The sequence below is a fragment of the Ceratina calcarata genome, unplaced genomic scaffold (assembly GCF_001652005.2).
Source record: "Ceratina calcarata isolate Rehan_Ccalc_2016 unplaced genomic scaffold, ASM165200v1 scaffold92.2, whole genome shotgun sequence".
In the NCBI taxonomy this organism is placed as follows: domain Eukaryota; kingdom Metazoa; phylum Arthropoda; class Insecta; order Hymenoptera; family Apidae; genus Ceratina; species Ceratina calcarata.
The window spans coordinates 936,813-958,522 of NW_017180576.1; the positions used below are offsets into that span (position 1 = coordinate 936,813).

At 44.5% G+C, this 21,710-nt stretch overlaps 4 protein-coding genes across 15 annotated transcripts; 1 reads left to right on the top strand and 3 right to left on the bottom strand.

Annotated features, from left to right (window-relative positions):
• Positions 1-266: 266 nt before the first annotated feature.
• Positions 267-9,067, bottom strand: LOC108631677 (death-associated protein kinase 3). 4 transcript variants are annotated; one of them, XM_026819055.1, is made up of 7 exons: positions 8,910-9,067; positions 7,019-7,109; positions 4,101-4,304; positions 3,872-4,013; positions 3,098-3,297; positions 2,813-2,965; positions 267-1,715 (listed from the first exon to the last, which is right to left on the bottom strand). In XM_026819055.1, the coding sequence occupies exons 1-7, from the start codon at positions 8,941-8,943 to the stop codon at positions 515-517; spliced, it is 2,025 nt and encodes a 674-aa protein (XP_026674856.1). In that variant the 5' UTR covers positions 8,944-9,067; the 3' UTR covers positions 267-514. The 4 variants fall into 4 exon arrangements, with proteins under 4 accessions (XP_026674856.1, XP_017891279.1, XP_026674857.1 ...); XM_018035790.2 differs by lacking the exon at positions 8,910-9,067 and adding an exon at positions 8,799-8,901; XM_026819056.1 differs by lacking the exon at positions 8,910-9,067 and adding an exon at positions 7,581-7,689.
• A 171-nt stretch (positions 9,068-9,238) lies between these two features.
• APC4 (anaphase-promoting complex subunit 4) lies at positions 9,239-14,581 on the top strand. 5 transcript variants are annotated; one of them, XM_018035778.2, is made up of 10 exons: positions 9,239-9,457; positions 9,937-10,066; positions 10,549-10,656; positions 10,849-11,231; positions 11,305-11,505; positions 11,582-11,863; positions 11,958-12,181; positions 12,255-12,826; positions 12,892-13,300; positions 14,253-14,581. In XM_018035778.2, the coding sequence occupies exons 2-9, from the start codon at positions 10,060-10,062 to the stop codon at positions 13,293-13,295; spliced, it is 2,181 nt and encodes a 726-aa protein (XP_017891267.2). In that variant the 5' UTR covers positions 9,239-9,457; positions 9,937-10,059; the 3' UTR covers positions 13,296-13,300; positions 14,253-14,581. The 5 variants fall into 5 exon arrangements, with proteins under 5 accessions (XP_017891267.2, XP_026674854.1, XP_017891268.2 ...); XM_026819053.1 differs by lacking the exon at positions 9,239-9,457 and having other exon boundaries at positions 10,549-10,709; XM_018035779.2 differs by lacking the exons at positions 9,239-9,457; positions 14,253-14,581 and having other exon boundaries at positions 12,892-12,907; positions 13,008-13,155.
• LOC108631673 (uncharacterized) lies at positions 13,330-15,678 on the bottom strand. Of its 4 annotated transcripts, none has more exons than XM_018035785.2 (5): positions 15,590-15,678; positions 14,188-14,433; positions 13,949-14,083; positions 13,751-13,856; positions 13,330-13,674 (listed from the first exon to the last, which is right to left on the bottom strand). In XM_018035785.2, the coding sequence occupies exons 2-5, from the start codon at positions 14,431-14,433 to the stop codon at positions 13,523-13,525; spliced, it is 639 nt and encodes a 212-aa protein (XP_017891274.1). In that variant the 5' UTR covers positions 15,590-15,678; the 3' UTR covers positions 13,330-13,522. The 4 variants fall into 4 exon arrangements, with proteins under 4 accessions (XP_017891274.1, XP_017891273.1, XP_026674868.1 ...); XM_018035784.2 differs by having other exon boundaries at positions 15,541-15,629; XM_026819067.1 differs by lacking the exon at positions 15,590-15,678 and adding an exon at positions 15,034-15,118.
• Positions 15,679-17,023: 1,345 nt separating this feature from the next.
• On the bottom strand, positions 17,024-21,035 carry Bcat (Branched chain amino acid transaminase). 2 transcript variants are annotated; one of them, XM_018035552.2, is made up of 7 exons: positions 20,562-21,035; positions 19,594-19,695; positions 19,293-19,502; positions 18,976-19,206; positions 18,014-18,323; positions 17,775-17,932; positions 17,024-17,701 (listed from the first exon to the last, which is right to left on the bottom strand). In XM_018035552.2, exons 1-7 carry the CDS (start codon positions 20,580-20,582, stop codon positions 17,510-17,512), a joined length of 1,224 nt encoding a protein of 407 aa, XP_017891041.1. In that variant the 5' UTR covers positions 20,583-21,035; the 3' UTR covers positions 17,024-17,509. The 2 variants fall into 2 exon arrangements, with proteins under 2 accessions (XP_017891041.1, XP_026674867.1); XM_026819066.1 differs by lacking the exon at positions 20,562-21,035 and having other exon boundaries at positions 19,584-19,671.
• Between the last annotated feature and the right edge of the window lie 675 nt (positions 21,036-21,710).

Here is a 21,710-nt window from a genome sequence, read left to right on the forward strand (position 1 = left end):
GATGTTCCAACAGTTGACCAGCCGTCGGTCTTTTCCTGGAGCAAAATAATTCATCACGTCTCTGGATGCGATCCGCTCGTTCGAATCCTATTCCAGCCACTCGGCCGGTCCGTCGATAAAACCGACGTGTTCCGCGCGTGATTTTTATAATAAATTCTACGTCGCGTACAAACGATCGAAGATATAGTTAAAAAGTTGGGAGCAGGACATCGCACGTGTACGTACGTACACACGTGTGTTCACACGGTAAAAAGAAAAGTTCTTCGATCGTCGAAATACTTTAATTATCAATTCTTTCACCCGATCGAACATAACAAATTTCACGGCACGCACACATAACGGGAACTCGTGGATGCTCAGATTCGAACCATATTCGCCGAAGACGCGCGTAACGACGAGCACAGCTCGAGCCTCGGAAAACAGTCCTCGCGAGCCCTTCCGGTTCCGTCTCGACCGCGATCGTACGTTCGCGGGTCCCACGCAGTTGATCCGACCGTTGACCGGACAAATCGTTTCAACGATGTATCGAGCTCGACGCGGTCGACGCGACGTTCGCCGCCGTCGACTTCCGTTGCATCGATTGGAAATACTCGGCGAGAGAGTTCATCGTCTTCCTGGCCACTTCATCGCCGCACCAGTCGACGCTCACCGACTTTCTACCGACGCCACCCGAGGGTCTCGAGGCGACCTCCTCCCATTCACCGAGCAGATGGAGCAATAGATTCTTGGTGCTGGTCGGTTCGTCGAGATTCAGACTCTTGTGCATGTTACGCAGCTCGGATATTCGCGGCACGTCCCTGCTGGTCTCCCCGAACTGTTTCACCCGCGCTCGTCTCCAGGGCGGCGTCAGATCTATCTCAGCCTCCTTTCTCGCCTTCTCGAGGAGCTTCTCACCAGTCTCCCCTCGATCGTTTCCCTCCTCCCTCTTCTTCTTGCGTCCACTCTTCTTGAACGAGTCGAACGCGTTCTCGGCTTTCGCCTCGAAGCTCGTTCGCCTCTCGAAACTGCGACTGCTGTGAAACGTCGTTCCGTTCAGCTTTCTGTGCCGCGCTATGCTCGACAATTTCTCGGTGATCTCGTTGCACTCTTCGACGACCGATCCGTTAACGACACGTTTGCCCTTGGTCTCGTCTTTCTCCTCGAGCTTCTTTTTACTCTCCGCGAACGCGTCGCTCTCGTTCGAGTCGACGCGAGTTCCCGTCGCTATAGACCGCAGCCGTTCCGACAATTTGATTATCTCCTCGGCCAGGAGGATCTGACTAGCTGGATCGCTCCTCGACTTCTCCATGGCCACCCCCTCGGACGCTCTCCTCTCGAAGCCGGGCACGGTGAGGAACGAGCCGTGGTGGCTTTCCCGGGGCGAACTCTCGGTGGTCTCGGACTGCGTGCTGCAGATGCTGGCGCATGGCGACGGGCTGTGTCCCCTCAATGAAGCCAGTTCTTCGGTCGGTCGAGCCAGTTTGTACGTTGTTTGTTGCTCGCGCGGAACTTCGATCAGGTACGGGCTGTCCGGATGCTCTCGCCAGCGTTCCACGAACAGCCTCAGATTGTCCTTGGTCACGTCCAACTCGTCGACGTGGCTCGTTCGCAACCGAGGGATCTCACGGCTTCGCGTCGACGACAGGACCGCCTGGTTGATCCTTTGCTGTTGCTGCTTGGTCTGCCTCTTCGCCAACCAACGATGCTCCTTGCACTGCGACGCGGACATCCGTTTGCTGAAAGATTCGACAGGCTCCTTCGTGAGCGACACCTCCGCGCGAGTTCTTTTCTCTCTCTCTCTCTCTCTCTCTTTCTCTCGTAACCTCGTTCGTTCTCTCTGTTGACAACGAATTTACTCGGTTTCCCGCGTGCATTCGTTTCGGGGAGGGTCAGGTGACGGGGAGATGCAGACGTTCGTTCGATGGAGTTCGGATGGAGAACAACGGAGAGCCAGACTCTATGGGTGATATTCGTTGCCTTGACAACGTCCGGATGCTCGGTTTTTCATTTTCTTTTCTAGGATCAGCGGTGGCGGGTCGACGAACTAAAGGAGGCCGTTCGGAATTTGTTCGTTCGTTCCTCGATATTCGATGCTCGCGTCGCGTGAAAGATTCGGCGAGACATACTTTGTCTCAATTTTTGTTCACGTAACAATTCCTACTCACTGGTTTTATTTTCTATCGTGTTATATGCGTCCAATCTTAGATTACTCTAGTTTCTGAGTCTGCCATTTCTCTCTTGCTCGCCGCAATGGCACCCCACGCGATGGAGTTTAGTCTGCTCCTATCCATTATTTACTCTTAAGATAGCTTTCATTTTACCTATTATTGTTAGAGCACATGTTTAACTACGTACGAATTTCATGAAAGAGCATTTGCCCGGTGTATAAATAAATGAATAAATGTGTAATCAGAAGTCAGTGAGTAGAAATTGGGGCGTTTACTATACGCACGATCGTTCGCGGCAATCGAAACTACGATTTACTTGCGATTAGTTGAGTAGAGATGACACGCGGTATACTTCTCGCCGTTTCGAGAAGATTGAGAAAGCATGCTCGGGATTAATCGGGCGTAAAGGGAGAGAGAGAAAGTCGAAAAGTAATCGTGAAACAGAAACGACCAAGGCGCCAAAGCAGCGGTCCAGACAGAGCGAAGAAGATGCAAAATAAAAGGAAGAAGAAAAAGAAGAAGAATCGACAACGAAAGATGCATTAGTGGAAGATCGTTTTGTCTGAAATTTGCAGCTCGTTAGTTTTTAACGCTTAGCAAAAGTGATAGTTAGAAATCGTTTCGCCATCGTGCGATCTTTCGCGGGAACGACGAGCTATACGTACTCTTTGTCTTTCACCAGCAGACATTGGATGAAGTCTTTCGCGTCCTCTGAGATCTCGGCGAAGGCGTCGTGATCGAAATCGTACTTGGCGATCGTCACGTTCGCCATCGTCTCGATGTCCGTGTCACCCATGAACGGCGACAAGCCGGATAGTCTGAACAGAGAAAATCACGCGATTCGTTAGATTCTCTTACTGCGCTGTTCGAGAAGCGTTCGACGAAAGGGCGAAACGTTTATGTCCTCTTTCGTGGAACGAGACGGAGAAAATGACGATTAGACGACTTGCAATACATAGCAGATGACGCCTATGCTCCACATGTCGGTACCGTAGCCGATCTGATCGAAATTTACGACTTCCGGCGCGACGAACTCCGGAGTGCCGAACAGAACCTGCAGCTTCTTCTTTGGGTCGTACTCCCTCGCGAGCCCGAAGTCTATGATCTTGATTCTGTTGCCTTCCTTCGTCAGACAGAGGATGTTTTCGGGCTACGAAAAATAAAGAATCGCGCGTAGCGTCACAAAGGGCACACAGGAGACAAAAGTGGACGAAGGGAAAAGAAACTGCCCGAGGCTGTACCGTCGACTCGAGAGAATTCGCGATGTGCTTCGAGCGATTAAAATTTTGCTTCTATATAGTTCGTCCCATTTTCATTTCGTGTCCGTATTTCGTTCTCATATTTCTTTGATAAATCGGTACGACGTACCAACCTTTATTTATCGACTTTTCTATAGGCCTTTCGGAAACGAAAGGGTTCTACCGGTTAATAAAGTTAAAGAACTAATAATTGATTTGTTAGTTCTAGTTTTAATTCGTTTCTGATTCATTTCGTCTCTTTTGTTATACTTATTTAGAATTTTATATATGTTCCTCTCTTCTTTTCTTTCCCTTTTTAGTTTATCCTATGTCCATTATTTTTGCTATATTATGTATGTTATAATGGGCTTTGCCCGTGAAATAAAATATTATTATAATAATAATCGCGTCAGATACGTTTTAGAGAATTTTTCCTCATATGTATATGTTTAGTCATATGTATTGTATCGACGGCAAGAACGATACCTTCAAGTCGAGATGCAGAATGTGTTGCCGGTGAACGAATTCTATGCCCTCGCAGATTTGTCGCATGAAAACGGCGCAGCTGCGCTCGGTCAACACGAAATCGTCGTCTATCACCCTCTCGAACAGCTCGCCACCCTCGATCCTTGAACAAACACAAGAGCAGACCGTGTACCAGTTCGATCGCGATCGAGGCAACGCATAGGTTCATGGTATCGACGTTAAAAATTACAGTTCCAGAATAACGTATATCTGTTTGCCGGTGTCGATGGCGTCGTACAGCTGAATAAGTCGCGGGTGCTGCAGCCGCCTCATAATTTCTACCTCTCGCTCCACGGCCCGTCTGTCCTCCTTCTTCGCGGTGTTCACCACCTTCGCGGCGAGCATCAGACCGCTCGCTTTCTCCTTGCATCGGTAGACGGTGCCAAATTTTCCTCTGCAAATAGGAACGATCTCGTTTCACGTTTATCGTCCACGATACTTTCCCTCGCCTCGTTCACATTTTAATTACCTACTATTATACGCTACGTGACAAAATTCACATCGATTAACTTGAAAACTGTGGCATATACAGGTTTATTACTATTTTTGAGTCTTGTCTCTCTGGCGAAAATTTTCACGATCAAAAACGGGTCGAGAGTCATTGTCCCAAGCTGCGACGATCGCGGTCCCCGAGTTTATCTCGTCCGGTCTCGTCTCACTGTGCCAAACAACGAGCGCGAAGCGAAACGGTTTAGAGCGGGTTCGATCTTTCATATTTATCCTGCGGATCTTGCCAAGAGACCCGCATATTTCCCCCTATAAATACGTAACGTATTGGGAAAGCCTCTCGGGAGAAAGAACCGTGCCGCGTTTATCAATGATTCGGTGAAATTCTTGCGTCGAGTCGAGACTCACGGGACGCCGTAGCCGGCTGTCCGACTGCTCGACGGGAAAAACGCATTATTTATAGACGCGCGAAGACCTTGATTAGACGTCGAACGCTCGAATTCCGTGCAACGCTGCGCGCCGGCTCCGTGCATACGCCGCATACCGTCGCCGTTATCGAATTGTTCGAAGATCGACCCGAGCACTGACGGTACCGAAAGACCAAAGAAATCTGGCAAATATCTGGCCAACGTGTCATTCGCGGTACTCTTCACGAGAAGACAATTCTTCCGTCGACTTGCGTCACAGCGTCGTCGATGCTGTTTAATTTTATTTTCCAACGTTTACCAAATCAACGCTTATAATTAGGATCATATACATATGTACATCGCCATTCACGCAACGTTCATCTTCAAGATCGCTATATCGGCAATGATTCACGTCGAACCGCGAGTGTACTCTTGATAGTAATGAGCCTCGATGGAGAACGGCCAATTCGACGGCGATTCGCGATGACGAAAATGACTCGGCTTAATCGAAAAATATGATTTACGATCGCGAAACTGGTCTCTCACGTCGTTAGGGAAACCCGACGTTGGGTCAATGATTCGCGGTCGTGGGCGTTTCTTAGAAATTCGCAAATCGAAACGTCGAGTGTGAATCGATGAATGAAATAGTTTCATCGGTTTATAGTAATAAGGTAAACGTCCCAATTTCTACCGATCGACGTATTTTTCTATAACTTTAACATAACAGTCAAATAAACTTGCCGACCAGACTCAACTCACTTGCGCTATTTCAACTATGTAAACTCTACTGTTATTTCTACTCTTTATGCGTCATGTACACCAAAGAGCCGCCGAAGCCCGTGGATAAATAAATACATAAATAAATGAAGCAAATACGACAAAAAGTGGTTTTAATAATTGCTTTGACTGAGGCCCGAATTTATAGTCGTTTCTCAGTTCTCAATCTCAGTTCTCAACTGCTTATTGCATATCTACATGTTGTCTCAAAACAAGTGTAAAATATTGAAATGGGAGGTTCCTGACGTATAAATATCAAAGGAAAAGAGAAGAAACGAGTCGTGAGGGATTTTTCATATCAGTCCTGCGCTGGAAATGGGAAATCTGGCGACGTTGGCTCTTTCGTCGACGCTCGATCGGTGACGACCTTTCGCCTTTCGGATCGATGGTTCGCTAATAGTTCGTCATTGACATTCGGCTCTTACCCTTGGCACCGATCCACCGTTCGATTCTTTTATTCGCAGCGAACGCACGATCGCTATTGTGTCTTGGTATTCGATCGGGATTAAAAATAAAAATCTACCCTTCGAATTTCGTCGTTTGAAACGCGTCTCGATCCTTCCACGATGGACCACGGATATTTTTTTCTAAATATATTTTGTTGTACAAAATATATGTTTCTCGTAACACGAGTAACGTAGGATTTACGAAGAACCACGCGAAAAAACAAACGTTTTGACAGCTCGCGGTTCGCGCGTAAAAATCATTGAAGACCGCAGTCTCGTTCATAACGGCGAACGCGTGTAACTAAAAGATTACGACGCGTACGAGACAGGAATACCTACTACGTTCCTACGTTCTCCGCCGGAAGGAATAAACGCGTCGAGGTTTCTTTTTCGTTCTGTTATAAACCCAAATGTTCAAGCTGTTTCATTTCTAATCTTATCAATAACATGTCACCCTCATCCTCCAATTCTCCCCACTATTTCTTTATATCAAAAGTTCATTTTTCGAAACCTTTATACACCCCTACCCTCTTATCCTTAATCAGTCTTATTCTCAATCCTATCATGTACACACCTCAGTTCTATTGATTTGGAATAAAGTTTTGTTTTCTACGCAACGTCGACGTTTAATTATAATTTATTAAGTGATACCCCAAATTCTTTACTCAATTTTGAGAGATTGAATCAAACCGGGTATCACAGTTGGTCCATTTTCTCTGCTTGGACGTTCAATGGGTGATCCATGGATCGTATCTTTTATATATGTTCTCAATTGTTCTCATCTTTTTGGAAGTAAATTAATCTATTGTTTGTTTGTACCATCAATGTCTGTACTATAAACGTTAGATCGAGACGCGAAGAATGTGATCGCTATTCGACGACGGGACGACGACGTTCCGATCAAGCGACCTTGGCACGTAACGTTCGTTTGTCAACAATAAAAATAGGCCACCGTGCGAATAAACTACAGGCACACCGCGATGGAAATCGATCGGAATCGAAATGGAAATTTTTCATTCGCTTCGACTCACCGTCCCAGCTCCGACTGGACGTCGTAGTGATCCTTAAAATCCACACCTCGGCGTACGGTGACATTTCTGTAGGGAAAGCTCGGTTCGATCTCTGAAAAAAATTTGCCATTTTTCATCAGTATTGACCCAAATTTGCTTTGCGACGCGTTCGCAATCAATGACTAACGTCGGGGTATGTATAGGATCTTCGATTAGGATTAGAAACGACGAAAGGCAAGCGAGCGACATATACTTCGTTTCCCCCGAATCGTGAATTTTTACAAAAATCGCTGTTTTTCGGGAACGGTACGTGGCAGAATATTTCTACTTCCGAATTCATTGTTGGCACAAGACTATAAAAGGTGTCTCAGGAAAAGTATTAGAGCCGAAGAGAGATGATTCTCTAAGTGTTTCTGAGCAATAATTTCCTTTGCCAAAATGCAAAGTGAAGCATCGTTTGTAAATTATTAAACGGCCGAGCGTTCGCATTTTACCAAAGGAAATTGTTGTTCAGAAACACCTTCAAAATCACCTCTTTTTGGCTCTAACACTTTTCCCGGGACACCCTGTACATGATACTAACTCTGTAAAAATCGCGATTGCAAGAAAATGGTGTGCAGTGTAATTAATTGAAAGAGAACGAAACAGCCGTCGAAGGTCTATGCATCCCGGCCGCCCAGGCGCCGAAACTCGATTCCGAAACGTTTCTACGAGGCGGACGAGCCGCGTACGCGAAAGGAAAATCGGGACGGATCGTTGATCGTCTATTTTTTGATGATGTATGCAAGGGAACATCGCCAGCTCGTGAAATCTGACATTCGGAGAGCAGTACGTACCGAATTCTCTCGCGTATAAATTTAGCAATTTTTGTATTATGCACGCTCTCTGCCTGGCATTATTATTATGCGATCTCTGTAGTTTGCGCTGTGTTTATAATTTTGCAGCGCAATAACAGTTCGAGTTTAAATAGAGAACTGATCTACGGCTTCTCCGTTTTCGTTGCCGTTGAAACGATCTCTTTCGCGGACGTGGGGATGACTCGACGCTGGCAACGCGACTCATACTTTTCATACGTCGTCTCAGCGGAATTCTTTCCGCATTTCGCGAACGCGGCTTTTCATACGACACCATGCGCGCCGGTGGTGGTTCACGCTACGAGACTCGTGAGTCGGTTAGTATGCACGAATGCCTCACTGGATTCCGGACTTCCTTCATACATACATATATATACAGTATACATAAAAAATGTAATACGTTCTCTCTTTCTCTCTCTCTCTCTCTCTCTCTCTCTCTCTCTCCCTCCCCCCATCTTTAGTTCTTTTTGGTCGCTGCTAGTTGAAGTTACGTATTTGGTATGTGTGCATATGAAATGAGTACGGAATCCCTTCAGAAGAATCCACTTATACTTTGAATTTCACGAGGATTCGGCAAGATCTATCGAAGCGATCAGTAAACGTCTTTGCGCGTTCCAGATTCTCTCTCGATACGACAAATTGTTCCATTTATTTCAAGAAACAATTTCTCGTTGTTATTTCACCGTTTCCGCGCTTGTCCACTTTCCCGAACGAGAAACAGCTGCATCAACCGTGATAAAATCCAGTTCGCACCGATCGAGTACTCAAATTCCGTTCGATTCTACGTGACGGCCACAACTCCCAGTCTTCGTCAACCCCGAACATTTTCGATTTTAATGTAAGTACTGCTTCGCTCTCATCAAATTTCATTTATTCGATTCTACATGACGGCGACAGTGAACCCATCCTTCGTGAACCCCAAACATTTTCGATTCTAATATAAATACCGTGACTACTTAAAACTATCCATTTTACACCTCATAACGATCGTTTCGTAATTATTTCGGCCTCGCGTAATCGATGCTGAGCAACAGGCTGCCGCGCGTATCGTTTCTTACCACCCACTGGGTCGGTCTCGTCGACACGTATCATCCTGTCGTCCGGTCTGTACCCCACGGGTTTGTCGCACGTTGCACACGCGACCGATGCGAGCGCGCGTCCGTCCGATTCGCTACCCTGACCAGGTGCCGATCCGGTGCACCCTAAAGCCAATTATCGACTAGCCGCGTTTCGTCCTCTCGAGACTCGAGTCCCCGGAGGCCGGGTGGCACCTCTTCCTCTCGGCTCGGACGAATTTAGATTTTCGGCGGACGGCTTCTGCTGGCGGGTCACGTGGCCAGTGCCGTTCCTCGAACGCCGTACCGCGTCTCTCTCGCGATTATTCAGTTTCGTCGACGCCGACTCACTCGACCACGTTTCATCGCGTTCCGTCGAGAAACCGATTCTCCAATCTCCTTCCTGCCGTTGCGAATCCTGCCGCGACTTCCTGCCGTTCGAAAACGACTACGTCCCGCGGGATCGAGTAGCGCGAATCACGGGCATCGGTTGAGAACCACGTGGACGCGGACGTCGTCGTCGAGACGCGGATACTTATTCGGGTTTTGAGGTGAACCAGTTTTAACGCACCGATTCCCATTGTCGATCAAATATCAAATCAGGTCGATTCAAATTTGTTGTATCTTTCAACGTGACAACGCGTATGGTCATGCAATTTTTACAGTTTCTGCTTCTGCTGAAACATTTATTATTATTTATTGACCCTTGTCTTTCGGCTTTGGGCGGACTTCGTTCTCTTACAAAATTTCTTACAAATTAATTTAGAAATAGAAAATAAATTCTTTCTATTATTTATAAACCCATAAACCAGCCTGCTTCTGCAGACACAATTTCATTATCTATTTATTAATTTTGTAAGACCCATCGGTAAATAGTAATAAAACAAAGTGAACATTAAATTTAAGATAATAACAACTGAGAGTGATATAATTTCATTGTATTAAGTATCAGTCATTTTAATATAAATGCATTTAACCGTTGCAAAACAAAAATAGTGTTCAGTCGAATTGTGTTTCTTATTTCCTCCAGATTCCTTACGACGCGACGGCGCGAAAATCGGGCTTGCTCCAGAATTATGAACCGAACTTCGATGGCCTCGTTCCCAAAACCGAAAAAGCGTCCCATCCCAATTAGATTTAGTGGGACGGTCCTATGCATCGTAAGTAACAGCTCGGACCCCTTGGACCGCGGTTCCCTCTTCGATCTCGAAATAAAACATCGAACGAAAATTTGTTTAGGGATCTTCAGCTGATCAGCCCGGCAGCTCACACGCGCGCTGTTAAAACTGAAAACCCGATAACAGCGTTTATATTTATTTTTAAACCTCCGGGCTTCGGGTTCATGGTTAATATTTGTTTAGTTTATTTTAACGTACAAACAATGTTTCTCCGTAATGCGTCCAATTCTGTCAAAAGTTGAACATTATGCAAGAGCTGCGGTCACGTGATATCCCTAGTTGTGACGTCATTCGCGCATGCTCTCAGGCGTCTAGTTATAAAAATTCCCACGATGTGCCCATCTGCCCATCCCCATCACTGCACTGGATGACTGGATGGCGGGCAGAATGGCAGCCGGCATCGAGTATATTCATAGAGCTACAGTTCTCAATTATTTAATAAAGTATTATTGATTAACGTCAAGAAATGGCTGGCGGTATGAGGCAATTAGAAGAACGTCAGCTTCCAGCGGAAGTTACGAGGATGCAATGGTCCCCGAAGATGGATCTCCTAGCCGTTGCAAATGCGAAAGGTTTTTTACATACAATTTTTTAGATACAATTTTTGACCAACTATATTTTCTATGTACGTACTGCTCTTTGATAAAGAGTCGAAAATACTTTTGATTCTCTTCACAACAAAATTCCATTTACCACAATGTCAGTATTATTGTTAATAAATACTTGCGTAGTAAGAATGTCTACAGTAGGAATAATTGTTACAGGTGAAGTCACGTTGCACAGATTAACGTGGCAGAGAGTATGGCTGCTGAGTCCACAAGAGGAGCCCGACACTGTAGCGAATTTGGCATGGAGGCCAGATGGAAAACTATTAGCGATCTGTTACGAGACCTCGAAGTCGATGTGTCTCGTGGACATCGAGAACAAGAATATTGTCCATAAAACGAAATTGACTTCGTACGATTCCATTTCTTGCACGGCGTGGTTACCGATATCGAACACGGACGATGGTAATTCGCCAAACGGGAATAAACCGAGCATGCTGCCGACAGGGGAATACCTTCCACCTTTGCCCAGCTTAAACAGAAGCTTCGGTCAAGAATCGGAATGCAAGGAATTTTTGTCTCAAAATCTGGACATACTTTTTGTAGGTTCTTAACCGAGCAAATGCTATGAGACACCGACGCCGTGTAACGGGCAATCATTCTTGTTTCCTCTAGCTCGGTTTGGACGATGGTCGCGTCGCGATGTACGTTTTCGGAATGTTCTACTGCGGCATTATTTCTGTTGGTAACGGAAGGGTAGTAGAGATCAGTGGTGGATCCGACAAATCGATGTGGACGACGTGCAGGGATGACAGCGGGATCAAAGTCGGTAGACTGTGCTGCCCGTTGTTGGAACAGAGTACGGCGTTCTTGAAGGTACTTCTTCGAATCACGCATATTACGAGCAGTCTACTCATTTTAACGTACCATCTAATCGTCGTTTAAATTCGAGGTAGCTCAAGCCCAAGCGAACATCGAGTACTTGATGGACTATCTTTCGCGCACGCTGATGGCGATTTCCGAGGCGTGGGAAACGATTCTGTTGGAGATGGACGAGAAACTCGCGCGGTACGCGGAAACGAATCCGCCCGGTGGGATGGCCGCGGATTTCTTAGAACTGTTGATGATCGGCATACCGAGTCAAAACTTGGAGAAGTTTTTGCTGCACGATTTAACGGAGAAGGGGCTGAAAAAGTTGGGACACAGCATCGAGATGTGTTACAGTAATATACAGGTAAAACCTTGATGTATGACCAGACGGAGATCCTTTTTAACCGCGTACATCATCTTACGTTTGCGATTGTTTCCGTTTCTCATTGCGTTCGCAGAAACTGGTGTTAAAGAATTTAACCAGCGTAGGGATGGCTTTGGTCTATCAGTTAGCCGAGATGAGAGGAATGGTGAGATTCGGCGGCCCGTACGAACTGCTGGGTCTCACGGACGAAACCGTGATAACGAACGGCCTTCACGCCACAGAAGCATTCCTGGCAAAATCTTCGGAGATTCAACAAGTGATAGATCACAGTATGCGCGATTACAAAGTGTTCTTCCGGTAGGTTTCGGCTGAAAGCGACGCATACCAAAATTCATTGTACAACATTCTTTTACTTTTTATATATTTCAAGGTGGCTGTACGTCGTGATCCTGAGACTGACGGACGAACGAATTCCGTCCGAAGCGAGTCGAATCAGTCAACAAGAGTTGACGTTCATCGCTGAGTTCTTACGCGGGTTCGATAAAACGGAATCCGGTGTGGGGGCTAGGAAGGGAGTGAACTTGGAGAAATTAGGTCAATACTTGCGGCGAGAGTCCTTGCAGACCTGCTTGACGCCGGAAGGGAGCGAATGGGCAACTGTGCTCGACGAGAACCGTTGCCTTCACGATCATCCGCTCATCATCAAACAAGATCTCAACTATTCGTTGTTGCAATCTCACGAAAAACTGGTGACCGCCGTGCACGACGTCTTCCGAGAAGCTTACCAAGGATTGGTCGGACACTTCGCCCTGTCGAGCATAGGTCTGGCACCGTCGACCGGATTCGAGTCATCTCAAATCGCGACCAACGATGACGCTCTCCTGGTGGCTACGTGCGATGTGGATCGCAAGCTGTTGCGAATATTCAAAGTGGAATGCACGTGCGCGGAACCCGTCTCTCTCAGCTTCGTTTCGGGTACGGTGGAAGTGGATCAAAGATCAGGTGCGTCATTTTTATCATTGAAGAAACATCGCGATTCTCGGAACTAATAATATCCTTTTACGTAGAAACCCATTCGAAAGGGTACGTAGACTGCACGGTGGTCGACTTACAGTTTTACTCGAACGAATATCTCAGTCTGTTGTTGCTCAACAAACATACCCACGCGACGTATCTCGTACAGATGCCGTTGGATCATGCCCGGATATTTGAGAATCGAGATAAAAACGCGGTGAGCTTGGCCGATCTTTTGGGCAACGGTTGGCCACGACCTTTCCAAGGTATGTCCGCTGGAAGAATAGCAGTGAGTGGCGCGCGAAAAGTGGCTGCCGTCCTCAGCGAGAGCAACAGGAAGATAAGGCTATTGGAAACCGAAGTGGAGCCCGAAGACGACGAAGATGAAGAAGAGGAGGAAGACGGATCGAACGATATATTGAATACCACGCGCGGAACGAGTGCGAGTGCTCACTAACAAGGGTAAGTATTAAATAATAAATACGCACGCATGCAAACGACGGTAAAGATTTCATCGTTGCCTTACGAATTTTTCTTTCAAAATTATGTAGGCCCAGGCTATTTTCTTATTTACATATAAGATCACGATACCCCTTATATATATAAATATATTTGTAATCTAAATGTGTACGACTCTGAACTCGTGAACGAAATTCAAATAAATTTGATTCAGAAATTTGTATGTCACTTCTGCATCTGCTTGAACACTCTTGGGAAATCGATGTCCAAAGCCGCGTTGTCGATACCACCTTCTTCTTCGATCGTCGACACTGCTGGACCCGCGTGCACGTTCGGCGTATACCTCGTGGGAGTATTTTCCCTCGACTCTTCCAAATCTGCAATTTTACATCAGCAAACCGTATAGCACTTCTCGCGTTTAAAATTACACGCTGGCAACGACCCGATTATTACCGAAAAATCTGCGGTTCTTAGCCCTTTTCGTTATCACGATAAAAAGAATGATGGCCACGGCGACGAAGATCACCATAACGGCGGCCATTCCTCGTAACAAGTTTGTCTGAAAACAAGAAACATCGGAAATTTGTCAAATGGGAAAGCAAAAGTACGAACATCAAATCGAAGCGTGTTCGACAGATCGTTGGAGCCTACCTCGAAATCATTTTCCCAGACGTCTTCCCAATCTTTCTTTACTATCAACTCGACGACGTGAATATTGATAGCAGAAGTATCGTATATACCTTTCGAAATGCACTTGTAGAAACCAGACTCGGCCGACGACACACCCTGACAGAAAGCGTTCTGATTAACTTCTCCTATTTAGAATTCAGAGAAAAGACACTGACACGTCTATGGAAAGTAAATGCGCATCGCTCGAAAGGGTCGATTACCCGGATAAATAGTTTTCCCGTTAACACCTCGTAATTGTATTTGTTCTCATCCATCGCATTTCCAGGTCCGATGATGCGATTATCGTCCGTGAGCTGCCAGAACATGAATCGGTGATGATCGTCGCTGCTCAGGCAAGGAAGCTCAGCTAAATGTCCAGCTGGAACTTCCGTTACCGTAACGATACCTCCACTAACTTCATTTTTCAACAGCGATAAACAAAAACATATAAAACAGATCGCATTCATCTGTAAAATAAAGACAGGAACATGATTAGTTGGAGGAAAATCCATCGATTCACATTGTCGTCAAGCTTACAAATGCAACGTTTCAACATTTCATTTCGTACTTTTAAGCTGTACATTTTGTAATAAACACGACGTAACACAATTTTAAGAGTTTTCGTTTTAAGATTTAAACACTCTACCTGTCGCGTGTCCATTTTGTGAATAGCTACGAAGTTATCTTTGTAGTTCACAAACGCATAATTTTCACTGCGAGAACGAATGTTCGAACGAAACTAATTCATAATAGAAACGTAGAAGAAACGCCGCGATTCGAACGCGTCAAGAAATTAGTTCGATTGAAACTAGCAAAATATTCCTCGTCACCGAACGCACGACCTCATAGAACCGTCACGAATTCCGACCCGTGCCAACGCAAGAATTTCAGTAGAGAAAGAGTACAGATGTTCGTCAGTACAATTGTTTTATGCACGAACAGAAGCCACTTGTCGATGAAACGAAAGATTGCATAACCGAGAAGAGGAGAATTGTCTCGGGAACCCGCGTAGGCTTCCGCCGTCCTTCGTTTTACATTTAAAAAAAAGATACACCAAGGAGTATTACCGTCTCGCTGCTCGCGAATGACGACAATCTTAAACGGTAATGAGAAAACGATTTCGGTAACGATGCCCCTGTACAGTCGCTTATTTATATCTTTGTCCTATTCATAGTTGTGCAACAGATTATTTATAGTGAGCCAAACTGGCTTGCATATCTGTCCAATATACTCTCCGAAACGGCGCGCACAGGCATATTTCATCGTTTCAGCTACGAGGAATGCTAGTAAGCGTACAGCAAAAGCTGATGTTCGCTCGTAGACGCTCTAAGCATCGACAGAATCAATTTTATCCGTGTACGAGTAGCTACGAGCAAGTCATTATATTTTGTAATAAAACATTCGATCCGTGATCGTGAAGTATTTTGCTGTTTAATTATTTTTGTGAAATTATTTTTAATGCGCGTGATAAATTCGTGGATAAGCGAGGTGAGAGCAAGTTCGGTGGTATGTGAAAGTGTGAGGCGGTGTCTAATGCGTACGACTATATAGTTTACATATACAGAATAATGTACCCTCGTTGAAATATTTTCGAATCAACTGTGATTTGGCCATTGTTAATACCGGTAATGTTCGATCAGATGTATGAACACGTCAACCGCCAGTGCCGGGAGGAGGATCCAAAAGGGCGCCAGAACTATTTTCGCCGGTAGGAACCAATGCGGTGCCTCTAGTTTCAAGCATATTAAGATCTGAGCGCTCAATTTCAAGAACACGGCCGTCATGTATCTTATCTGAAAGGAACCCGTTTCTACGATTAGTCTCCTGGAAATGTTGTCAAGTTTCATCGCCGAATACTTATAGAAACCATAGAATAAGAACACGTGTGTTTTAACTTACTTCACGGGGTAGTTTAGAGAGGCGCGATTTTTTGCAATGAGAGATCATGTTGAAGACGATATAGACTAGAAGTATGTGATCGTACAACCACATCGGAATGAAAACTATGAACCAGTTCCATTGTATTCTCTGATCGAGTCGCAAGACGAGTAGAACGAAAAAGATCAGCAGGTTGAACCACGTGAACAGTGCACGATGCAAAACTGCCATCGAGATAGAACGCGATCGGGCGCGTCGAAAATCACGAGCTAAAACGTCACCGGGAAACTATGCGACACGCGACCGCGTTACAAATTTTCCGATCCGTTCACGCGTTTACATCTGTTTACGTTCGGCACACTGCCATCAAAGCATTGCAGAAACAACGAGCAGAGTGATCACGCCCGAGATTTCCTGATTCCCGTACAAGTGCTGCGCCAACAGGCAAATGCTCGAAAGGGTTCCATCGTCGTAGCACAGCGACCGATTTAGTAGGAATCTAGTCTGTTCAGTTCCATCGCAGCAGAGGCAAGAATTTATATTGCAGATTTGGCTGATTGAGTATAGATATACCATTTGTACTTTCAGAAATTCATTTGTGGCAATCCTGCAGCAACATTGTTTGAAATATTACGATTTTGCAGTACAATATTTTTACAACGTTGCTGCAATATTGAGTGCTGTTGAGGTATGTTATTATTCAATTAATCATTTCGTAGTGGTCACTTAATTCTCAGTAACACGATTCATTTATTTCGTCATATTGTAGTTATAAGATTGTATTATATCTATACCCAATATAAAATGGGATAATAAAATAAATAAATAAACATAGATAAATCATAAAAATAAATAAAACTTTTTGAATTGTCTGTCCCTTCGGAATGTGCTTCGCATTGAATTATTAGTTCGATTCATTATCATCGTTGCGAGTTAGGAATATCGCGAGTAGTTTGAAAATTCTTATACTATGGTTTCAGTTTTTAATTTTTCATTCAAGTAGCTCTCTTAATCAGCTTTCCAAGCGTTGCGAAAACGATGATCGCGTTACAACCGCATAAAATCAACCATCTACAGGGTTTCTACCCCCTCATATGGAAGTATAGAAAACATTCCTTCTCAGAGACTTTTCTCTAAGAACATATCGATTTTTATGAAATTCTAAAAAAATTAATGAAATAAATAAATTACTCTTAACTTTATTTTTCAAAATCTGTATGTAAATACATTTCGTGCCTAGACCAACGCATGAGTAGTACGTCGTCCAATATATGTATACAAGTCAAATATACGTGTCGCGTGCGCTGGCGTAGCGTGCATTCACGGGTATAAACCGTCGGGTTCATTTTTTTTAAAGCTTACCGTCGATATCTAACAATTAATTTGCTATCAATAGTATAAATGACTAATCCCTGAGTTTTATCTCAGATACACTTACTCATCATTCTTCGTGGATCATCAATCATACGTTCAAATAAATACAAATTCACACCTCTCGCTTAAAAATATCTAACGATCGTAAAGATACAACGACGTGTATATGAGTCCTCGACTCATACTTAAATATGTATAACTACGATCGATAATATCAATTGTAACAGATATAGTAGTCGCTGAACCGTGGTGACGGATAACGATTGATATTCCAAATCGATCGTTCGAATCTCATTCGATGGTTATCATCCAGGGGTGGTCCGGTACAACGCCGTATTGTATGTCGGTCAGACGATTCAGAAACATTTTATAGACGGGATTCGAGTGTGTCATCGTGGGTATATGTAACGATCGCCCAGCATATTCCACGTAAGATACGGGACTCACTATGCACGCGGTACCGGCGCCGAACAATTCCAACAGCTGCAATAAAATTCGACACTTTCTAACGTCCGACTGTAAGAGAAACGAATCGAAACGGGAAGCGAGATCTCACCCTGTTCTCCGAAAGCAAGTGACAAACTTCGCTCATACAGAACTTCCTTTCGGTAACTTTGAATTGATTCCATTCCCTGGCCAAGCCCAAAATCGAGTCCCTCGTCACACCGGGGAGAATCAAGCTGCTCGTTAGAGGCGGCGTTATCAGCTCCTTCTCTGAAATTCCGAAACAAAAATATTGGTCTCATTCCGAGTTCGAACGACCTGTTGGACATGCAGGCGCGCGCGCGCACGTACCGCCGTCGTCGTTTATACAGAACATGAAAATGTTCATGGTCCCGGCCTCGGTCACCTCGTCATCCTCCCCGTAGAGCCAGAGCACCTGTTGCAAACCTCTTTCCACGGCTTCTCTTTGTACATATATAGTAGGACCGTAATTGCTACCTACTTTATAGTTACCGCAACCACCCGGCCACGCACGCGTGTATCGAGGATCTGCTAGTAAAGACACACCATCTTTTGCTTCGCTTGCTTTAAAATACGAACCCACGGGCGATAAAATAACATACAGTAAAGCGGACTCTGAAGACGCAACGCCAAGAGTGGGCTATACAAAAATATAAAGAAATCACAATTATTACATTTATCCGAATTTTCACGTATACTTTCATTCCTTACAGATAACTACACCGCTTACAATTACGCTGCTGCGACTGATCGGTGTGCGTGCACGTAAATGTAGGATTCGATTATTATTAAATGAACGCGTGTGACAATTTTTCAAATCCATCGATAACGATTGATAATGAGCGTGTCTAATAACGATATTGCATCAGCTATCGGTTATCGTTGCTGCACAGGAAATCGGAATTCGTAGAAACATAAGTGCGCACGAGATCTCGACGAAGAAGGGATTATTTGCTTGATCATCGAACGGAAGAACGCACTGTTTCAGCCGTCAAATAAAAATGTCTCTTCGATGCACTTTTCGTACGTGTGAAATTAGAAATACCGATTCAGTTATACATCTTATGGTCCTACCCCAACATAGAGCGTCACCTCTGCGCTTATCGCACTACTCGTCGAATATATACATAGAACGTGTTTGTTCGTATGCTCGACGTAACGCGACCGATTTTATTCATTATTGCAACTGATCGCGATATGATTCACGGAACGAACATATGCTTTTCGATGATTTCTTCACCCCGTAAAAGTGATCGTAACTAAGTTTAACATTTTTGAAGGCGAACACTTACATCTATTCCTATCATCGTTGGACGAAGATAGAGACTAGAAGCAGTGGAATGTGGTACCCATTCTTGGTCTATACCGATCAGCCTGTTGCAACATTTGACCAATTCCTCTCCGCTAAAAGTGGGTAGTCCGAGTCTCATCGCGGAGCTGTTCATCCTGCTCATGTTCATATCTGGTCTGAACATCCTTATCTTTCCATCCACACCTCTGAACGCTTTGAGACCTTCGAACAGCTGAAGAGTAATTGGCTCTTAGCGGACAAACGGCGTTCCCAATTGGTCCTCTAAAGCGAATAACGTAAAGAACTGATCGGCCGTACCTGTATAGCGTAATGAAGCACTTTCGAAGCCGGGTGAAGCACTAGATTCTCGAACGGGACGATCTCTGGCGCTTGCCATCCGCCTAAAGCTTCGTGATAAAATATCTTCAACATATGATCCGTGAAATACTTTCCAAACGTTAGGTTCTTTACGTCGGGCTTCGGCTGTAACCGTTCCGGTCCTGCAAGCCGGACCGATAGGTCTGCAAACTATTTATTAAAGCCGTATTTATCAGACTGTTTTCAAATCGTGCGTTCTTAAAAATCATAGCGCATTCGCTTCGTAAGTACTTTGTCATACCCTGAAGGAACGTTCCGGTTGTATCACTTTCTTATCCCTGATCTGTAGGGACGAACTCCATCTGATGTTCGGTTGAAGCTGATTCAGGAAGCTTCCACAAATCTGGCCAAGACAATTTGCTCATTTAATAATTAATAATAATAATAATAATTTCGAGTATACGCATGGAAGAAAAATAACGATGAATCGTTGCTTTAGCAGGTGCAAACGAATACCAGTATGCACATGTGTATGCACAGAATTTGTGTAGCACATCGAGCCCGTGGTATCAGTAATTATGCTACGAATCACCAATTGTAATTTTATACATTTACTTATTTCAATGTCGTGGCAATCGTTGAAATCGTGGCAAGATACAATAAAAAGAAATATCATTTACCGTTTAACAATAGTTTACTGCGTATTCGGATCGCTTCTAAGTAGGGGCGATATTAATAAATAACAGAAGAAGTTCAACCAAGTCACCCTACCAGGAACTTGGTTCTTCATGTTTACAGACCAGATTTGTAGGCAATTCCTATACGTACGTATATCTGGTCTGGAAACATATAGAAGACACATACGTATTACGTCACACCAGGGAAAGAACGAGATAACTACAAAAGTTTGACGAAATATTCAAGCCGAGTAAACAGAATCTTATATCGAACGAACGATTGCTTGCGTCAGCTTATTCGTATTTGAAACGAATAAATCTCGATATTCCCACGATTTTTTACGAAATTTGTCGAATTTTTCGCCCGTTTCGCACCGAGTTTTTTAAAAAGCTTCCTTCACCTTAATTGCGCGTAACTCCAACGTGATTTTTAACACCAGTACCCTCGCTGCTAATCTGACATTAGCGCACAGTATAAACGTCGCGTATCAAATTCCTAACGTTCGTATAATTTCAGTTTTATAAAAAAAGACTATCTGCCCTTCTTATTTATAAATGAATAAAAATGAAAGAAGTAAAAGTTGCAGTGTACCTGTCTTCGTAATTGGACCATGTCTTGGCGATCGGGCAACGGTAAGCTGCGATTCAGCCGGGAAACGTTACAATCGGCAACCCTCACGTTCGGTGGAGGAACAGAAGCAGGTTCATTAGACGGGTGCTAGTGGCGAGAACGCACGGACGGGCACTAAACACTTCCCGAAAACACTAAACTATATTCGAAACGAGGAAACTATAATGAAGATATCGAGGACGGGAAAGAACAGAACAGTAAAGTAATGAAAATCACTGTCCAATACGGTCATGCGTGAACGAGTATATTAGTGGCGATTATACAACGAATGTATTCGCTTTCGTGCGCGTTCTCGAATAACGTCTTTGCATTAACTATCGTTTAATATTTTATTTATTAGCTGCGAAGGGGCGTGAGAGTCGAAAGAAGGAGGGAGACGAAAAGAAGAAGAAAAGTAATCCCCCACCATAGATTCGAGAATAAAAGAGTAGGGGATTTGCCCGCTTAATACGTATATACAGTGTTTAGAAAACGTCTATTCGATCGCACGAATTGTGCGTCTCGTACGCCCGGGATTACTCCATCGTCGGTTCGACCGGCATTCCACCCATTACATATTAGAGGTTCTTTCCGTTGCGTCGCGCATCCCACCGGATTTAATTACGGTTCATCAGTTAACCAAACGACCAGAATAGTAAATATATCTCATTAATCGACTCTTAATTGGCAATAATTGACGTGCCAGCAGCGATGAACGGGGATGGTAAATCGACAAACAGGCATCGTTTTAGTCGCCGTCGAGAGAAGAACTAATGTTTTGGTGAACCTCAGAGACATCGAGTTTCCGTGCAGCCGTTCATAAGATTCGAAGACACGGTGTATATTCGAGACGAAGCTCGTTCGTGTGAATATTATATGATCAAGAAAGGGGAGGAAAAATTGTTCCGGGGCACAATCAGTGGGGGCAGGGAATTAAAAACATGTTGATAATACGGTTTCTCTTCGGGCGATAACGAAGGACAGCACGCGCGTTGTTGTTCGGAACGTCGAACGTTTCTCGGTGCTCAAATAAATTTATAAAAGATTATTATAAATATTTACCGACCGCACTAATATCAGGTTGTCACAGGATTTCGTAACCGTTGCGATATTTCCCCTCGAACGATTCCC